Raw genomic sequence first — 20,808 nt, 5'->3', positions numbered from 1 at the left:
CACTGCTCTGTCACACAAATACAGCGACACGCACGACAAAAGCCATTGTCACCGTAAAAATGGCACTAGGCAGCGCCAGCCAACCAGCTCGCGCGCGATGCGGATAACTATTCCCTGCGTGCTCTTGGGACAAACCCAGAGTGCCGCAGGACCACTATGCCTTACTGGGACGCAAAAAGTATCCAAAAGATGAGCATCCAACCGACTAATAAGCGCTTCTAGTCCGTCTGCCCCAATACGCTTCTGTCGCTCATCGCCAAGCGGCGCCGAGAAGGAGAACGAGAAGACTTGGTGAAGGAGTTTACGTGCCGTCCGCCCGGCGGAACAGCAACCACCCTGAAAAGTATTCGGTGACAACGTGGGCTTAGTTAAAACACGGTGACGATAGAAAAATTTTGCAGCGTTCGGCAGACTAGTAAAAGAGCAACCAAACATCACTGAACACGTGCTAAGTTTGTCGCAAGAGAGCTTTGGGGAAAACAGACAAAGCGCTCGAAGGAAGAGCGCACGGACAAAGACATAAGCTGCACGGCCGGCTGACAGTCAAAACAACAAAAACAAAAAATAAAGAACCGGTTAGTGTCAGTGTGTGCATATATTATGAGGATCCTTGAAAATCGCTACTGGGCTCGTTGTTTTGCTGCTCTAGTTTCACATATTCTGCGGAACCGTATTCTGCCCTCCCTCTCTAATTTTCGAAAGCAAAAATAAGCTCGCATGTTTACTCCGTGAGCGCGAAATAGCTGTCGCAATTATGGACGGAGCCAGTTCTCGCATGGGGAAAACGTTCTAGGCTATTCGAGTGGGAACGCTGATACGACAGTGTGAGACGCGGCTGCAGAGAAGCGGAGGGGAGAGAGGGATTCCGAGGCCGCAAGGGGAGAGGCCTTTCTTTTTTTTTTTTGTGCGCGTCTATGTGGCCGTATGCAGATAGCATTCAGTGCTCGGTTCATAGAGCAGCTTGAGGTGAAGGCATTCAACAGCGGCCCGAACAACCGGAGGGAAATAAAAGGAGCGTACGTTAGAACGCGTGGTTAAGCGGCACGAACTGGTTGTAGCGCATCGAATTTGTGGGTAAAGCGTTACCGCTGTTAAGAAAACGGAGCACTTTTCAACTTACACTAGTACTGAATTGTCAAGTGGCGACGCCAACAAAAGAAGCGGATAACCATATCGGCGGTATGTTCATGTTCATTTTTCTCGGTGAAGAGCTAGCGAACGACAGGCGCAGAAATAATTTGTGATTCTGAGTTGTCTCGAAATGTTTCAAGGAGGTGATCTGGCGCACAAGGTTCCCTTGAAATTATGAATTTTATTCCCTGCCCCGCAATTTAGGATTGTGGAGTCAGAGATTCTCGTCATAAAAAAATTTCTGACAGGAGCCTTTCTCGTGCGCCTTTCTTCATAACATTTCGCGCTGATGCGCCAGTTATTTCTATTTCATTGTAGTTTTTGCTGTACTCATTTTGTTTACCTCATGCCGGAGTTGCTGATATTACGGTTAAATCGTCGAAGTGAGATCACTCCATTTACCGGACGAAACAACGCTTATGACATCTGCGCTTTAAATTAGAATATGTAGCATAGGATGTCGATAGCACTGCTGCAAAAGTCGCCCTTGGTAGATGCGTTAAATTTCCACACGCAAGACGCAGCAGTACCCGACAACCACATCAATTTAATGAATGTGGACGTCGCAAAGCTCTCGAGAATATCGTAGTTTTTTCAAACTGGAAGCCATTTTCGATGGCTAAACAGTGTGGTCATAAATGTGCTATTAATTGGTTTATCGACTGCGAGCACCAGCAGTCCGGCGTCATTTTACCGCGTCATTTACAGCATGGGCAACGGTAACATAACGTCGAAATATTCCCCGTAGTTTAGGACTGTCGCTGTGATAATTCTGGCACTTTGTGGCACCTGTTATTGAGCAGTTATAGCGCAAAAGATTGCGTGGCAAATATAATCTGGGACAGAAATGAAGGAAATGTGCTTTGAAGAGGTTGTAAGAGAAAACACGAGCCGTAAAGGCTCGTAAAAAAACCCTGCTTTATTAGTAGTCTCCGTAAATTTAATGATCCTGATGAATCTATTAATGAAGCGTCAAGGTTTCAACACTAGCAAATGGTGCTGCTGCACTTCAGACTGGCGGTCTTGTTCTAGAACTACCGCTTTTGCTGTGGCTGGACTGTTGCTTAGCGAAGAGATACAGCACGGCACAGACAGGGCATAGTGTCCTTTCTCCCACAGCTGAATCGCGCAGTAGCGAAATTTGATTTATTTTCTGTATCACACATGCTTAAGTAGATGGGAGAAAAAGCTGATATGTGCAGCTTGACTCGGCTTGACTCGGCCTATACAAGAGTAGAGCATCAGCTACAGATGCATATGACGTAGACTAAAAACAAACAATATACACATTATTGAACTGCAATCAACACAACAAAGAGTTACATTGAATTAATAACACAGATAATAGCAAATGTACACAACGAATTGCAAAAAAAAGGAATGTTGTAATACCACATTAGTCACGTTAGACCATGTCCATAATTTTACAGATGTGGAGAAAAACATGAAGAAAATAACCGGTTCAGCACACTCAATGACAAGTCCTCTATGTTGATTCCCTCATTTCTGAAAGAATTCAGTACATTCTAAATGGCTGTACACAACAACTGAACACCGTAATTAGTCCGCGAACGAGCCACAGAGCAGAATTCGTGATGCCACGTGGAATAGTAATGACTCTTAGATCTTAAACATGCTATGCAAGTTAGCAAGTTTATTTCTTGTTTTTGTTGGCTTCTGGAAGTTTTGCACAGGCGATACTTGTATAAGTCTGATTACGGTATTAAATCAAACTTTTTCAACAAAAAGCCAGGGCTGTGGGTTGAAGAATTATTAGAGATAAATTTAATTAGCCTATTTTGTAGTTTTATTAGTTTCGACACATTTCTTGCCGTCGTCGTACCCCACAACAAAAGACAGTACTGTGTATCAGAAAGAAAAAGCGAATGATAGATGATAGGTCCAGTGTTTATAGGTAGTAACTGCCTGTTGAGATACAATATGCCAATTACACGTGCCGATTTAGTCACGACATGGTCTACGTGCGTGTCGCATTGCATGTTTTCTTGAAAAATTATGCCTAGAGGTTTGAAACTATTTACTATTTCTATGGGTTTATTATTTGTCATTAAAAGATAATTAAGGTGCACTTGCTTCCTTCTCGCTCGAAAAATTACAGCCCTATCCACGATGTGGCGTGCCTTCATACCCGGCGATGCTGGAGTCGGTAGCGAAGACTCTGCGCCCAAACTGGATACGATAAGATGAGCTGCTCGTAGACGCCGTGTCGGATATCAGCCGTAGACCCGAAGAAAGCACCGATAACTTTATTCAGCACTAATTCGGCTCACGGTGTCTATGAAACACTACATGTTTGTATGAAACATTACGGTGTATGAAACACTATGGTGTGTATGAAACACTACGGTGTCCATGAAACACTACATGCGCTTTGTACATGTCGTTTGTGTTTACTTGTTTTCATCCCGTCTTTCGCGCAAGTACGTACTCCTTTCAAGCTGTGAACCAACTCGCCCAGATTAGATTTTTAATTATGAAATACGTGGCCTTCCGAAGCAGCGCTTGCATATCATACAGCAGCAGAGCTGTCCTTTCTGCGTCTCTGCTGCTGCCAAAATGCTTGCCTTATTGGTTTGATAAAAACGAATAGCAAAATATTGCGGCACTGAAAGATTTTTGGGTGTAGGGAAAGTGCTTTAACTGTTTCGCATCTTCGCACAGTGAAGCATCTTAGTCATGACACTTTGCAATAATGAAGCTGAAGCACTGATCTTAACAATTTCTTGAGGATCGAGCCTTAGGAAGGAAACGGATGCGCGCTGCAACTCGCTAATTTCGCGTTAAGTGGAGAAATTCTATTGCTAATAAGTATCGTCGGGAACGCAGAATTGCGCATGTACTATGCACACATGGTTATCAGGACGATGGCAAGGCTGCATTGTGCTCTTGAATGGAAAAAGAAGGCCTTCATGTCGACAGCGCTATTAGATAATATATCAGATGACGTCGCTGTTGGACGGGTGCTCGTTCCCGGCGCGCATCGTGTTGCGATACATATCCCCTTGTCCAAAGGAAACAAGCCTTTGGTGTGTCCTGCCGCATTATTAGGAGTGTGAAATTCCCGCTGTAACGAGAAATAAATGATCCTTGCGAATTTCCTTATGCTGTGCCACCGCGGCGGCTGATGCCTACTGTAACCTAAATGCCTGCACAGCAATATATAGTGGGGACTATAATTCTGCCGCCGATATATATATATATATACAAGGCAGAGAAGGCGGAAAATGAGCAGTTGCATTTTATCGATAGTTACTTTCTTTTTTTAAACAAGCGGCATAGTCCGCCTACCATAAATGCTTCTTCCAACAGGAACTGCCTCTGCGATGTCTACTGTGAAAAGCGAGGCAAGAGTTGTGGGTAATGGCTTGCCAGCCGGCCTCCGAGAGCTTGCACGCCAAGAATTGGGAGAGACAGACGTTGGAAGACGGGAAGCTCTGAAGAAACTGCGTGAACTCATTGAGGGTAAGCTAACACAAGAACACAAAGGCATGCTTCTATGGGATTGTTTGGCAATACTCGATACAAATTTCCAAATCATCGCCTTATTTTTATTATTCATGTGCATCGACCAACAAATATAAAACATTTGTTGGGAACAGTCCAGTTATGCCGCTAATCGATACGAAACGCCCAGCTGAAGCAAAATCCAGTGCAAGTTTGACGATATTAAACCTTCGAAAATATCGCATTCTGCTCAAACCCCGGCGCAGAGAGACGTCTCATGTTTATTTACGAATTTGATGTTGATTTAGAGATTAAGGGGGGGGGGGGTGGCAGCGTGTCGACTGCTAGAAAAACTAACGTTTGTCTTTCTTACTCTTTGATCGGCCAGGCGAGCCTTCGCTGCCCTGTGGCACGGACGAAGCCTTCCTAACCGTTTTTCTGCGAGCTCGCAAGTACGACACCCTGGGAGCTTTCAAGAGAGTGAAGGGTGTTTATAAATCCCAAATAAACAATCCGGAGATGTTCGAAGACTTGGGTGTGCACAGTATCCCTTTCGACGTCGTCTGCCGCAAGCATAAACTTTTTACGGTGTCTCAAGGAACGGATCCACAAGGGAGACCTGCAGGAATGTTGAAATTAGGTAAGCTGAATACTGCAAAACATGACACCGTGTAAATATCTGGACGCTTGACCTTGGCCAAAGTAAAGGTTGATAAAATATCATAACCCCTGTGTCATGACACAACTAGCGTACGTCGTGGTAAAGAGTGTGAGGTGCCGCCGAAGGGGAGCAGGGGAATGCGCCGAAAAAAAGGAAAATAGCGAAAACGGCACCGCGTGCGAGTGTCGTGCTTTTCGGCTTCAGCGAGTGGGGAATGGTTTCTTCTCGGAAGTCGGTTCGAAACACGAGACGACGACAGGACGGCTCGGGTGGACTGGCGCTGAGCTTGGTTTCGCTTTTGCTAGCTAGCCAGAGCGGCTAACAGTGGCGTGTGAGTTTTAATTGGTTTGTTTCTTCTCGTTGTAGTATCCTCTAGTTGGCCATGGTGGCTTACAGCGAGGCGTGTGTTTCATATTGTGCACTTGTCTTTTTTGTTGTGACATCTTTCGTCTAAACGATGGCGGGAAAGTCATCTATTGGCTATAGAGTAAATTTTGGCGGGAAGATTGTATCTTGGCTGAGGATGGAGTTTTTGGCGGGAATGTAACGAGATGGGAGCGCGCGAAGGGGAGCGCCAGGGTTTGGGTGTGTGGCAGCCGGACAGATGGGTCGTGTGCGGCCGGTGGTGGTCCCGGGGACGAGAGCGTGGCGTTGGAGGCGCGAGTTACTTGAGCGGCGGCCGGACGTGCTGGCTGTGTGGTGGTCGGCAGTGGTCCGGAGTCGTGGAAATGAGGTTTTATTTTTAGTTAAAGTGGAGGAGCCGAAACCTTTCCGCCTATGTAAATAAGTTGTGTATATATTTGTAATAAATAATTTCTTGATGGAAGCCTTCCAAGTGCCTCACCATCCGAAGACCTGCACACCTGTCTAAATTCACCAGTCGCGAAGTACGTCCCCAGGGTCACTCACGTGAACCGCCCTGTACCACTCCACATCAACATCAGGAGAACAACATCAACGAGAGAGAGGGAAAAAGTCGTGACTACCTGCTAATGGATTCATCGTCAGCTTGTGCGCACAAGGTACTTGTAAATGCTCTTGAGGTAGACTTACACGCGCGGAGCTGTATTGGGCATAGGCGACCAAGAGTTCGCAGACGTCCACGCGTAAAGTGAAAGTTGGACTAGACACTGATCACGGATGGCTTGTATGACCACTAGAAGTAACACTGCTGTAAAACAAAATGCTCCGGCTACCCACAGGACCCTGCTATGCCCGCCAACTATCGCATGGGCACTACACACGCTACTAAATTTCTTTATTGGCAGGTATCATCGCTTTCCCTGGGATTTCGCCCGCTTTCAGAGGTCGAAGTTTTGCTACTCCGCTGCAGTAACCTCCTTCGTATGTGAGCTTCCCATATGAAGAGTTCACGGAATGGCCGATGGATCCCGGCCGCGGAGTCCGAATTTCGACGGAGGCGAAATTCTATAGGCCCGAGTTCTGTGCGATGTCAGTGCACGATAAAGAACCGCAGGTGGTCGAAATTTTTTGAGTCCTGCACTACGGCGTCGTCCCTCATAGCCTGAGTCGCTTTGGGACGTTAAATCCCTTTAACCAAACCAAGCAGGAATGGCGGGTCACTCAATGGACTGGGCGTTCCTTAATGGTCGCGGCATAAATCGCGAAACAAAAGTGCTATTCGCATTGAAGAGCTATAATGGTATGGATTCGAGTCCTGTCCCAAGCAAGATCCACGGACTACGCAGTTATTCGAAAAACCAGTGTCTTTTTGGCTCCTATCTGGGGGCAGTCCTAATTACGTGACTTCTGCCGGTGCAGTGAATAATTTCAGCCCAGTATTCAGAATAGTGGTGCTATTTAGGGGATGCATTTTGTCGATAACTACCTGTTGCTTTGCAAGCAGAGTCCAAATTTTATTTTGACACTGCAGCAAGTCCTTAGCATTTCTTCGAGCATGTCTTTTAAACCTTTTCCCCCATGGTTTATCTAAACAAGAAATCCTAGTTCGGCGTTGGAGAATGTTGCCGCCAGATCGCTTAATTTCCAAGTAGATCAATGTCCTGCATGCAATCATTGCGTCTGACCACAGCAGGAGATTGCCAAATTTGCATGGGCAACATGGTGGATGCTTTACTCTTGGAGGTTCGCAAGAATTCCCACAAGAATTTAATACAAATCTGTTTCAAAACGACCCTCTGGGGTAGTAGCAGTTCCATATACATGAGTGGTGCCTCCCATCTGCTATACAAGAACATGAGTATGAACGTTGCTGTTAGAACAGGGGTGTACTGTCAGCAACAAATGAAACGGGAACAAGAGAACTGAACCGCAAATAGCGAAATGGCAACATATTTCCGGGCCAAACTGAGTTCTTGAACAGGCCCATTTTCCTTTGAAGGCAGGAAGACTGTCGATCACGGTGCCGGGATGTGCGGGATGGCCTCTGGCGCCATCTCTTCTTTTGTGAGCGCACACACGGGGGGATGTTGCAACTTGTGCGGCTGCAATTGTTTTCAGTGGTTTGACTGTGCCAAGATACAAATAGCAGTATTTTTCTGTTAATGGTTTCGCTTTTCCACAATAATGTGCCTAAAGACGCGAGCCAACAACCTCCTGTCACTTCTGAAGAAGGAACCGAGCCTGCTTAGCACGTCGGAATTTTTAAATTAACAAAAGGTGTCTCGCAGTTTACTATCATTTATCAAACACAATCAGACAGGCGATTCTGTCGCAATGCTTAGTTTTCGATGTGGTTCGCTAATATCGTTCAGAAGGCATGCGAACTCGTTAAAATCTCGCGTTTGTATTACTGGTTACTCTCATTGCAAGCTTTAGGTTTCTTCCTACGTACAGTAGTGTGAATGTTTTCAAGCGACGGCGTGAAAAACCTATAAAGGAAATTTTTTAACCGTTTACGACGTCCAAGATTCGGCGAACTTGCTTCTGAACTCTTTCTCTGTGCTTGTTAGATAAAGGAATGACATTTCTGGAATCATATTCTAGAAGCCGAGAAGGGCGGAGAGTTCCAAAACATCAGTCTTGTTGCAGCAAAAGAGGAGGTGAAGACTCCTTTTGGGGAAAATACTTGTAGCGACTTTCTTTTCCGCTTCTGAATTCATTGAGTTGTCGAAAATCGGTCGTTAGTTTCAATTTTATGCGCCTCTTTTTTCGATCTGTACTCAGCGTTGATTTTGCGTCATCGACTAACCTAAATTAGCGTGTTCTATCGAGGTTGCCTTGCGATGAGTACTGTACATGGATTCAGAAAGCACCTCAAAACCTATACGATAGGCGGAAATAAATCTACGCACAGCGCAGCCCTGTCACCACCCATTACTTTCGTCCGCAGCTTGCTTCCTTTTCGCTGATATCATACTTTATCTCAAGGTGAAGAACAATAATTTTCTTCCTCTTTCGTGAGCAGAATATAGCGCCATTCTAGTGACTGTCAGTTGGTGCATTCCTGTGTTTTCCCGTTGTGAGTTTTATTCCTTTTTTCGTCTTGAGCGCTTCAGAACCAGTGGTGGATAATATCTGATGATGATGGTGGCTTTTTATGCGCAATGACATCTGTGGCCTAAGAACGCAATGGCTTTAACCTCAGTAAGCGTGTGATTGAAGACTCATTTTTCAAGGATTTCCTCCCTAAGGAAGCCGAGCACAAGGCCAGGAGAATGCTTGTAGCTACTTTATCATCGACCAGTACCATAAGTAACGAACCCTGCTGACCCGACTCGCTGGGCGGAGGTGGAATTCGAACTGAATTCATGAATTGATGAATTCGCTCTCGCCCTACCATATGTTATCCATCCCGGTTAGCGAGCATTTCATTGAAGGTGTCATACGTCTGAGGGAAGTGTATCAGGCACTGCCTGATCAGCCAACTTGGTTAAATGTGTTGGATGACTTGGTTGAACTGAAAAAAATTTTAACCTGCCGTATCAGTGCAAGTGTTGCTGACATGTTTTACTTCTTCGTACCCGTTTTAAAAATGCAATAAATAAAAAAAATCCCGGTTAGCTCAGTTGGTAGAGCTACTGCTGTGGTGAAGCGGTGGTCCCGGGTTCGAAGCGCGGCCAAGGAAGAATTTTTTGTTTTAACAACGAAGCTTCTTTACAAGCTGTCTAGCTTTTCTTCATAGCCGTATGGCTGCGCTTGGGTTAATGCCAATGAGTATTTACTCTCTTATTACAAGTGTGCTGCACCTTGGAGGATTCCTGTAAACATCTGAGCATTCTTTAACCATTTTATGCATATAGAGACATAACTCAACAAAAGGCTGCACAACTCTGTGCTGTGAGAGCTCAAGTTCCGCTGAAACGAACAAAGCCCAGATTTAGGAGAGATGCGGAGAACAGAGGTTCTTTGACAACTTGACCGGTGGACGCGAAAACATAGCAGCGTTAATATAAACGTGTATACCTTGCGATAGCAGCACGAAAAAGCAAGGACGCTGTTTTGCGGGGGTGGGCTCTGGGCTTGCTCATTTGCGTCCCAGTTTCCCGTTATCTGTTCCGGAAATTAGCACGGACCGACTGGTTAGTTTCACTGTTCACAAAAAGCCTGGCTTCCGGCAATATTCCAGCGAGCCCGTGGGCTTCATTTGGCGCGTGTATGCCTCTTGTGCTCCATGTAGGTATGCGCGGAAAGTAGTAAATGGAACTGACACTTCGAAGCTACATGCATTTAGAGGAGAGGGGGAGAAACGCGACGTGGGGAAAAGGCGTTATTCGTGTACTTGGCAGTCTTTCACAACTTTATGCCTAACGATATAACGCTACAAAAGGGACAAGGGCTGTGCAGTGAGAGCTCGATTTTTACTGGAACAAGGAAGACTTGGATCTAGGAAAAATCCGGTCCAACAAAAGTCACTTGATGATGTGACCGAAGAACGCAAAGAGAATAGCAACAGGGCTATCTTTAACAGCAGCACGAAAAGGCGAGGGCGCTGTTGGACACGGAGTCAGCGCTTCCTCTCTTCTGTCCCCGTTCCTTGTCACCTCTTCCGGAGATAAGCAAGAACCGAATGGTTAAAGTTTCAGTGTCTGCACGAAGCCTGGCTTTCGTTGCGTATTCCAGACATTTAATGAGCTTCCATTAGTGTGCCTATGCATCTTGCGCTCTACTATGTGTGTGCAGAAAGGTATAAGCGGGTAGACTTCGAAAAAACATGGTTAATTGAAGAAGTTGTTTTTCGGTACTACAGAAACGAGGACACAGAAAGAAAGAAGTACACAGAACGGGCGCTGATTCCAACTAACTTTAATGAAGCGAACACATTCAACATTTATTCACAATGAAGAACCAGAGCGCTTGCGGGTGGGAAATTTCCAGCAGATTAGGGAGAGCTGACTGCATTCTATCGTGTATCTAAATCTGAATCCGCTTTCTCGCAGGGAGACTGATTCGATGTAGACGCACGTCTCGCCCGTTTGTTTTATAAAAAAACGCTTCGGACAATTCGCGTGTTAATCTGTCCTTATTTCTGCTTAGAATTTTGATACGCTCAAGTTGTGGCTCCCAGTTTTGATCGTTCTCATCTTTGCAGGAGCGGCAGTGGGCGGGCAGATTTTCTAACGAGTCGGAAACGTTACCAAGTGAACGTTCCTACCTTCATTGTGTATAAAGTTTGAATGTGTCAGCTTCATTAAAGTTAGTTGGAGTCAGCGCCCCTCCTGTGTACTTCTTTCTTTCTGTATCCTCGCTTTTGTAGTGCTGAAAAAACTTCTGCAAGAAATTATACTTTGCCAGCTAGCCCCACAACGTGTTTTGTCAACATGGTAAACCTGCATGCAATTACATAGGTGCGTGTGTTTTATTCCGTTGATATCGACAAGGGACGTACTGCAACGCCCAATGAGAACTTCGAAGAAGCATCATCCACGTGGTTTAATATGTTGTTCAAAAGCGACCTTTCATGCAGCCGCAACCCGCTGAGCTGAACTAAGCAGCCATACTAGCAATTTCTGTGCGCTTCGCGGATAATAACTTCCTGCATCGCTTCCTCAATCCCATCTGATCAGAGCGCACATCTCCGCCATGAAAAGCGCTCCAGTGATTTGGTTCATAGTCGTTTGAACGGTTTGGGATCTTTGTCACAGAAAGTTCAATACAGGGACGAATTTGAATTTTGCCTCACTCGAAACGCGGCCGTTGGCCCCTGCAGTCGAACACGTAACCTTGTGCTTACTATCTTGACGCCACTGAGCCACTGGAGAGCGTGCTTTCGAAAATAAAATTGGCTGTGCTTTGACCAATGGCCATCCCGAGTAGAACTGCGGAAGCAACGGCGCGGCAATCGCAGCGGCGGCGGCATCTCAGGGGGCACTTTGACTGTGTAAAGTGCGCAGAGGCGAAAGCGATTTCGCACCACTTTGACTGCCTGTGTGGCACTAGTGACGTCACCACTGGATCACGTTACACAGAATGAAGTACTAACAATGACAAATTACTAATTAATGCCTAAAACTGATTAATGACTAAATACTAATCAACTGCTAATTAATGACGCTTAAGCTTTGCCTTTAGGAGTGGAACGCGACAGCGTGTTGTAGCGGTGCCAGGGAGTCCAAGGAACGCCACCACCAGTTCGGCGCGATGCCTTGCCCTCTGAATGCAACACCTGAACCGCACCGTACAGGAAGGGAGGAAGTCGAGTGAAAGAAGAAAGAGAAAAAAGGGCCACAATGAAGAAAATTAAAATTGTATTTGAGGAAAGGAAATTACGCAGTAACTGTCTTACGGTGCACATCCGTCATTCGTTTGTAGAGGAAGGGAGGAAGAGGCTGTGAAAGAAGAAAGAGAAAAAGGGGCTGTAATGACAAATTGGTAAATTGTTTTTTTGAGGAAAGGAAATAGGCGCAGTATCTGTCTCACATATCTCGGTGGACAGCTGAACCGCACCGTAAGGGGAGGGAGGAAGGTGGGAGTGAAAGAAGAAAGAGAGAAAGAGGTGCCGTAGTGGAGGTCAGCGGAATAATTTCGATCAACCGGGGATCTTTGATGTGCACTGACATCGCACAGCACAGGGGCGCCTCTTGCGTTTCACCTCCATCGAAACGCGGCCGCCGCGGTCGGGTTCGAACTCGGGTACTCCGGCTCGGCAGACGACCGCCTTACCACTGAGCCACCGCGGCGGGTAAAGCTGAAAATGAAAATTGTATTTGAGGAAAGGAAATTATGCATTACCTGTCTCACTAATCTCGGTGGACACCCGTCATTCGTTTGTACAGGAAGGGAAGAAGTGGGAGTGAAAGAAGAAAGAGGGGCCGTAATGAAGAAAATGAAAATTGTATTTGAGGAAAGGAAATTGCGCTGTAGCTGTCTCACGTATCTCGGTGGACACCCGTCATCCATTTGTAGAGGAAGGGTGGAAGTGGGAGTGAAAGAAGAAAGAGAAAGAGAGCCGTAATGAAGAAAATGAAAATTGTATTTGAGGAAAGGAAATTAAGGAGTAACTGTCTCACACTCGCTCCTCGCGCATGCGCAGTTGGAGTGGTGGTGGTGAAAACTTTTATTTTGGGAAATGGAGTTTGGGAGCCACAGAGTGGCCCCGCTACATGGTCGGCGTCCCTAGTCCGGGACACCGCATGACGAGGCCCCGTCTCTCGCCCGCAGTTGGGGCTCTCCGGGGCTCCGCGAAATTGCTCACACCTAGCGCAGTGTTGCTTCCGCAACAAAAGCTGGCAAACCAGCATGAAGTAGGCACTACGTTTGCTGTCTCAAACAAGTGCTTATACTTTCTCTTGCAGGGTACGCAGTAGGGAAAGTGCTCATTTGTACAGTCGCGGCCATAACATTACGGAGCAAGCTTCGGCGATCAAACTTCCCTCGCGCATCAACTAGCTAAAATTAGTAGGCACTTACCACATATGGCAGCAAATGGCCAAATGTGCTCGGGTATAAACTCCAGAAACCTTTATATTGTCTCCTCAGAACACGAGAGGAAATTTCAAACAGCGAAGCGCGCTCGAATTCATGTTTAGTCGCACGTATACCATTCACTCAAATTTTAATAAACGCGGTTTTGTAATGTTCACTTGATCAATACACCAAAAATCCAAGAAAGCGCCTTGTGAGATTTTATTTGCATGGTTTGAAACGGCACACTCACTCTTGAAGGAACTTATCTTTTTGGCTTCCCCGAGGGGAGGTGGTTCTAACATTTTTGCTGAAGCGGTGCTTTTGCAGTTTTTTTTTAAAATACGTATTCTCTTTCTAGGAAAGTGGAATACTGACATCTGCTCCATTGAAGACATGTTCAGAGTGGGCACACTGCTATTTCTGCATCTCCTTCGCAAGGAAGAGTCCCAGATAAGGGGCGTAGTGTTCGTAATAGACGTGATGGGATTCGGGCCACACCATTTGATGCATTTCACGCCTTCTGTCATCAGGAAGTTAATCTCGCTTGTGCAGGTAAGTAGAGCGTCTCGCATGGCGAGCAAACGGTATGTTGTAATAATGAGCAAGATATTTTGCTTCTAGGCACTAAAGATGACTTCCGTGCTTTTATCATACTGCCGCTTGTTTAGTGTACTAGAAGTTCGCTCTGTTAAAGCCTCAATACGTGATAGCCGCAAATGGCCCGATAGATTGATAGTAGACGATTGCATCACCACGTTTTCAGCCGCGTACAGATATGCGTACAGATATGGTACTTCTTTCAGTGTTCTTCCTTTTAAGCACTGAACCCAAAGTCTTACTTGGAGACACGGCGATATTACGGCTTTTTTTGTATTTAAATGTGGGAAGGGGATCACTTTTTGACTAACGGAATTTTCATTTCCTGTGTTCACTAGCACGTGTTAACTGAATGGCGTGAAAGGAAACCACTCGCAGAATGGCAAAGTGATTCCAATTGAAGTAAAGAATCCGCCTTTTTGGTGCGCCAATTGCTACATCATATTTCTCAACACTCTCTGTACAAAACAACGCAACGTGTTCTATATTTGAGCACCAGAAATTTACAATACCTGCAATTGTCTTTTACGCACAGAACAACACTGATATTCCGCAAGAGTGGTTTTTTGATACTATTGTTCTGGAGTTCATATGCATCGCAGCGCTAATCCATTCCACACCCACCCTACTTACTACGTCTTTCTCATTTCGGGCTCTTTGTTTTCAGCTTTTATTCAATGTTTATTTAGAGTTAGAAATTCATGATAAAAACACCTTCGACGATATTACTTGTGGACTGGGTAGTGATGAAGCGTTTCTAGGCATCTCTAAGTGACCTGTTTCTTCTCTGAAATTACTTTTGCCAGCGAAAATAACTGCTAGCATCGGTTTTGCTGCACGACATAGTAAACACTATTATTATTTATCGGCCTTCTTGGGTAATTACGAAAATATCATCCGCGGTTCTGTCATCACTGTTTGCAAGTGTCGTTATTATTATTCATAACTAGGTATAAATTACAGGTTACGCAAAATTTCCTCAATAAATTACACATGTGTTTGTGCCCGTTTATAGCAGTTAATCCGTGACGTGCATTACCGCCGTCATGGGAACCATCTCCGCAATTGTGGTAGCTCTGCCCGTTTTTGCACGCACTGGATTTTTCAAAAATAGACAAGGCACTAGGAGCTGCGCTGCAGGGATATGCTATTTAGCACCGGTAACGCCTCTGGAGTTTTCTGTGTTAACAGAAAAAGATGACGATGATAATTTCTCTTACCCTCAAGAGATCTGGAGCGCTGGCCATGCAAACGAAGTCATGCAGCGAGGTCGAAACGAAAACGCTGCAGCCAGCATTGTTTTTTTTTTAAAGGCTTAATGTTGTCAAAGGGTGTTTAGAAATGCAGCGGTGATCACAAACCCACTACCATTTAGAGCAGTGCGTCTTTAACCTGAATAGTTTGGTTTCGTTTTAGCCGGTTTAACGTCCGAAAGCTACTCAGGCTATGAGGAACGCTATAGTAGAGGGCTCGGGATAGTTCAGACCACCTGGGATTCTTTAACGTGCACTGACATCAGGCAGCACATGGGCCTCTAGCATTTCGCCTCCATCGAAGTGCGACAGCCGCGGCCGGGATCGAACCAGCGTCTTTCGGGTCAGCAGCCGAGCACCATAACCACTGAGCCACCGCGGCGGCTTGAATAGGGCTTGAAAAAATCGCATCATTAAGACATTAGTTTAGCACCAGTTTTCTGGGGGCTCGGTTAGGCAAGCAGGTTTTCCGTTGATCTTAGCTTGATTTGAAGCGACACGGAGGATAACGATGGAATGCTAAAATCATTAGGAATGTATTGAAAACACCGTTTGAGAATAGATTCAGGATTGTAAATTGTGAGGTTTAGCGTCCTGACGCGACACATTGGTTACGAGGGACGCCGTAGTTGAGGGCTCCTGGTTAATTCAGACCACATTGAGTACTTTAACGTGTGTTCGCATCGCACAACACGGTGGCGTTTTTGAGTTTCTCTTCCTTCGAGATAAGGTTGCCGAGGCGGGTATTAGATTCTATAACCTTGGGATCAGCAGCCGAAGATCAAAGCTACTGAGCTACTGTGGCGGGTCAGGACAGCTCCAAAATCCTCGGAGAGTTTCATCTAGTATGGTCAGCTCTGCGCTGTAGAAATTTACATTTTTTTGGAGGCTACAGTTCGGGTAGAAGCCTGGCTGAAATTTTTTTCAGTACATTTGTTGGGGGAGAAAAAATGAAACGAGGCAGTCTTGTACCTGATAAGAAAGGGCTTTATTTTCACTGCATGAGACAAAAAAGAACCTGTGTAAACTTTCAGGCTTTAATGTCATGATGGCTAAACTCTCCAGTATTCCACGTCCTCAATGCAACGGAACAAATGTTCTTCAAGTAATTATCTCGAAATTAGTTGATGCGAAAACACTTTTCGCTCCTAGAAACTTGCTGCTGAATGAAGAAAAGTTTATTTCATAACAAAAGCTTGGTTTATTATTTTTCTCTCTCTTTTTTTTAGGAGTCCTGCCCCTTACGGATAAAAGGAGTCTATGTTGTTAACCACCCAGCAATATTCGATGTTATCTTTACTGTTGCCAAGCTATTTCTGAAACCTAAACTGAAGAAAAGGGTAAGACTTTCTAGAAAATTTTCACAATAGTTTTTTTCATTTTATGCGCCCCACCACGAGTACTTATACGATAAATGCCCGGTATAGCCTCGGTAGATATGCCCGTTTTAGTGATGAGTAATGGCACTGGTTTCTTTTTTTTTGCCTATTCTTTCAGCTCGATGCTTGGGGAATGATTTCTCTGATGTGTATATATGTGGTTTTCCGGCAAGACCACCACTAATTAAAAAAAAAATGATTTTTTAGGTTACAGAGGTGGCTTCTCTAGCATTGTTTAATCAGCCCTAGCAGACATAAGGAAACAGGTGATCACGCTAACTAGTAAGCAGGTTAAGCAATTTATACGAGAAAACCTTTTAACTATTTCAGTTAGGTGCCTGATAAACATTGTTTTGTAGCTGGCCGTCATTGACAGCCTTATAAAATTTAAGAATTTCACAAATGTGATCGCCGTGGACGCTGAGGCTCCACAATTTTTTGCAGTCGCGAGCACCTTTCAAAGATCGCGCGTATACGCCACTCCTTAGAGCACGTGTCAGGTGACATTCATTGTCCCGTCTACTTTGCAGCATCGAGCAGCGGCACGTACCGCAGTGCGCGTAGGGCAAAGAAGGTCACGTGTCATGTGCGCTACGGAGTGGCGCGATGCTTAAAGATTTTTGCAATACGCAATGCTTAAATGGCACGCATTAATGAAAACTTCTTGGAGACTCACCGCCGATGATAGTTTCGACGCATTAATGAAAACTTCTTGGAGACACACCGCCGATGATAGTTTCGTTTCCGAATTTATAAAAAAAAAACAGATAGGGCTGTCCCGGCGGCTAGCAACCAGGCCTTTAACTGTAACAGTTAAAAGGGTAATTGGTAAAAATTAGTTACACAGCTGGCTACCTGACATTGTAGAACTATTTTTTGATGTCTGCCAACACTGGCACTGCTATACCACAGAAGCCATCTTTTTTGGTAAACAAAGTTTATTTTGTAAAAATTAGTCGTGGGCTTCCTTGATACGCGCGGCATAAACAAATGAAGCTACGTGCGCTGTTCATGTACTTTCGGGAGCAAGAGCTGTCTAGGGTACGAGATCTTGTTCCGCCCCGTCACTGCGCTCCATGCGCCGAGGTAGAGGAAGGGAATGCGGCTGTATTTACAGGCATGCCAGTTTTCAAAATTTTGATCTAACGCGCTCCTTCCAACCGGTAAGGCCAAAAGAAATGACGCTACTGTGCAGTTTAGTGGGTGCTTGCGGGGCATATACTACAGTAGATCCCGGCATCATAACTACCATTGCACGGTTTGCTACGGGACCGATCAGAGAAGCTGTGCTTAGCTGCCACCACAGCTGAGAGTATAGTCTCAAAATAAACGAAACGGAACGTCTGTTGCTGGTTTGCGGGGTCCACCAGACTCAGAAAAAAGTGAGGCTATCTAGGCTTATTAAGCGTTCGAAGTTTGAATTGGGCGCTTGCCTTGCATTAATACTGAACATGAATACTCAGAGCAGAACAGTAAGACTAAATATAAATATGACGAAAATTGAAGTAATGTTCAACAGTTAGAGAAGTAATGAGCAGTTTACTATCCGTCCCTTCACACGGATCAATGCTGAGTATGTGGCAACTGCCCTAATTTAGTACACATGATACAGGGCCACTCTCAACAGAATGCTCCCACAAATGAACATTGCGACGTCTTGCTGCTCACCTCACAAAGAGGATTGTCCACTGGGCCAGGGTTGCAGCTCAGGCCAAGGCACTGCTTTAATCCCCCCCCCCCCCCTCCTCCCATCGTCATTAATAATAAAGGTTTTCACCACCACGACGGTTAGCGAAGTTCTGAAACTGAAAAGGAATAAATAGACCTAGGTCAAGTATCCACATGCCTTTAGGACTTATGATGCCGCAGCGGCACACTAGCCCTGCCTCTGAATCCCAAGCAGCTTCGCAATGACGGGCCCCTTTCTCCAGATTCCTCAGGTCCGCGGAGAAACCATCACTACCTCTCGACTGATGCAAATGATTTGGCACAAGGCAATGGTTGAGCTATCATCGCTCTGGGACCTGACCATCCTAGCAGCCATTGGATAAAATATATACTTTTAAACTCATCTCAAAAGCTCACAGTCCCCTCTATCACAGTTAAACTGTTCTTTATATAACGCGGTGGCTGCTCTTTGAATTCGCGTGTGTGGATTTCAGGTTCACCTTTTCGGCTACGACGTGAGCAAGCTACAAGGCCTGGTACCGGATGACCTTATCCCAAAGGAGTACGGGGGCACGCACGAGAGCTACGACTACGGCGAGATGGAGAGGCAGCTGAAAAACAACGAGAAATGGTTCCGTGATTTCTTACGGACATCGCAAGGCGACAGGGCTGGCCGACGTGGCAGTCATTTTAACGCACTATAAATGGTGCCCCAACCTTGGCGACTTCGCGGAGTGACTGCAGCTGGTGTTCCCTGCGCAAGTGTAGCGAGTTAGACTGGCTGAAGCGCGAAGACCACCTCAGCGCATCAGATATTACATGCGCACGTCGGGCCCACTCATTGAAATGGTGCCGTTGTCCAGATCTCAGTACCATCAGCCTGGATTGTGAGTTGTTCTCCGATGTGGTTCGAACTCGTGAAATGCCTGCACACACATCGTGGTACGTGCTGGTTTTCTGCGGAACTGTATGCACCGAATGTACGCTTATGTGCAGAACATCGTGATTATAGTCTCAAGGAATCATCTACTGCGCGCGGACATCGTTTCCACTTTGTGAAAAAATGTCACTTGCCGGTGAATTCAACATCGTGGGCTTATTCAGTGTGAATCAGAGAGTCTGAATTCAGCGCCCCCAGTTTATTCACTGCTGCTATTCCTTCCTGCGAACTACTTCACATGGGTCTTCCCCGTGAGGCCGAAATCAGTGCTGCCCATTCCGGCTGGATTTTCTGGAACATTTGCTGTCAGAGTATTCCCTTGCGCTGAGAATACTCTGTTTACAAGGGCAATCAAATATATTTTGTGCCTCCACAAGCGCTGTCTGAGTTCCGACGTAGAGTGGGACCGTGCGGTGGTCCGGGGACCCAAGGGGGGTCTAAACACACTTGCCATAATAAAGTTTTTCTCTCTCTCTCTCTCCACACGGCATCCTAAGTGGCTGTGCCACGCTTCAATTTTTTAAGCTTCAGCAATTTTTTCAGATAACCATAAAGGCAGCATGACCGTGAAGCAGAACGTGTAACCAAAGGACGGTGTTGTACTTCCGAAAGCGAGTTCTTCACGGGTCTCCAGGGCGCGATATGTGGATGCTATTATGTAAGAACATCAGGGGAAATGTTTTTTTTTTTTTCGAAAAACACTCGTGTAACTTTCTTGAATTTACCGACATTATTCTTGCTGAAAATAATGTCTCTCAGATAGCCTAGCTTCCCATTGTAAACTTTCTTTTCCGAACCCCTTTCCGTGTTCCCTTAACTCACTATGCCGTTATGCTAGCGGGAAATTTGATTTCTTGCATTCTTCCTCCTTTTGAACCGTCCTCCAACTCTTCACCACCCACTGTCGTCACCACCAAACTCAAGGTATTTCCTGCAGCCAAACGAGCTCGCAGGCAGTCGCTGCACAACTCACAATCCGTGTACAACATGAACCGGGGGGGCGAGTTGGTCAGACATGGTTCTTGTTAACCAGCGCAACGGCTCGAAGCCAAACAAGGCTTGTGGGTTTTGTCCCTTTCTTGTTTGGCTTGAAGCCGTTGCACTGGTTTACAAGACTCACAATCCCTCTCATCAACCCCTTTCCATCGATCGGCGTTCAGGTACCCGACAGGTATGAAGAAGCTTCGGCACTGGGAACCACCATTTTTATTTCTTTAAGTTGTGTTATCGCAAACGCTTTATATGGACCATCGGCACAGAAATCCGACCTCGGCGTTGACCAGCAGAAACGGTCCAAAAAATCTTAAATGACGTCAGCATCATAACAAAAAAAAATTAAATTTCTTCCGAAGGTTCAGATTTCGTGGCGAGCACGGAATCCACAGTGCACAAATCCGCTTGTTTTTCAAAACATGGTATTGATTACACTGAAATTATGCCCTGTTTACGTGTACTATTTACAGAACTTTTATGAAACGCCACGAAAGACACCTAAAAAGACGGAGCAACAGAGCACCACGGGAGGTAAGGCTCAGCACATAATCACGATGGAGAACCACTTCGGTTTAAAGCCAGTCTGCTCATACATACATTTTCATCACATGAATGACCATTTGGCAGGAATGAGATTGTGTCGGAACACCTCATTCACACTGCCTGTCCATCATTCTAGTTTTCCATAAGCTGTATAGTCCAATCAGAAAAAAAAGTATGAAGAGGCTCATCATCATAATGCACTGCAATGGGGTATCGAATGCTGCGGGAAGTAAAAAAAAATCGCTTTTCCAAGCACCGTTGCAAGAGATCCCAGAACAGAATTGCGTCCTTAAAATGGGTGAAGAAATGTTGAACTGTTTCAGAAATATCACAGAGGCGGTACTTCACAGA

The 20,808-nt window shown here is 45.5% G+C and overlaps 1 protein-coding gene and 1 long non-coding RNA gene across 2 annotated transcripts in view; one reads left to right on the top strand and one right to left on the bottom strand.

The window, feature by feature from the left end:
• The window catches only part of LOC149372722 (uncharacterized), a 273,432-nt gene that overhangs the window by 70,571 nt on the left and 182,053 nt on the right, over positions 1–20,808 (bottom strand). The gene's annotated exons all lie outside the window — the stretch shown is intronic.
• Positions 947–19,287, top strand: LOC149372729 (alpha-tocopherol transfer protein-like). The gene is made up of 6 exons (XM_089587070.1): positions 947–1,179; positions 4,462–4,614; positions 4,985–5,236; positions 13,443–13,636; positions 16,164–16,274; positions 18,476–19,287. The coding sequence occupies exons 2-6, from the start codon at positions 4,476–4,478 to the stop codon at positions 18,683–18,685; spliced, it is 906 nt and encodes a 301-aa protein (XP_089443196.1). The 5' UTR covers positions 947–1,179; positions 4,462–4,475; the 3' UTR covers positions 18,686–19,287.

This window comes from Amblyomma mixtum, chromosome 1 (assembly GCF_055824585.1).
Source record: "Amblyomma mixtum isolate Tamu chromosome 1, ASM5582458v1, whole genome shotgun sequence".
NCBI classification, from domain to species: Eukaryota; Metazoa; Arthropoda; class Arachnida; order Ixodida; family Ixodidae; genus Amblyomma; species Amblyomma mixtum.
The sequence above is the reverse complement of the archived record's forward strand: the minus strand, read 5'-3'. Positions and strand labels throughout refer to the sequence as shown.

Bases quoted from the DNA above. Each gene is read 5' to 3' on its own strand.
- LOC149372729 (XM_089587070.1), top strand. From the start codon at position 4,476: ATGTCTACTGTGAAAAGCGAGGCAAGAGTTGTGGGTAATGGCTTGCCA. The intron at 4,615-4,984 runs GTAAGCTAACAC...TTGATCGGCCAG, and splicing joins ACTGCGTGAACTCATTGAGG to GCGAGCCTTCGCTGCCCTGT. The intron at 13,637-16,163 runs GTAAGTAGAGCG...TCTTTTTTTTAG, and splicing joins AGTTAATCTCGCTTGTGCAG to GAGTCCTGCCCCTTACGGAT.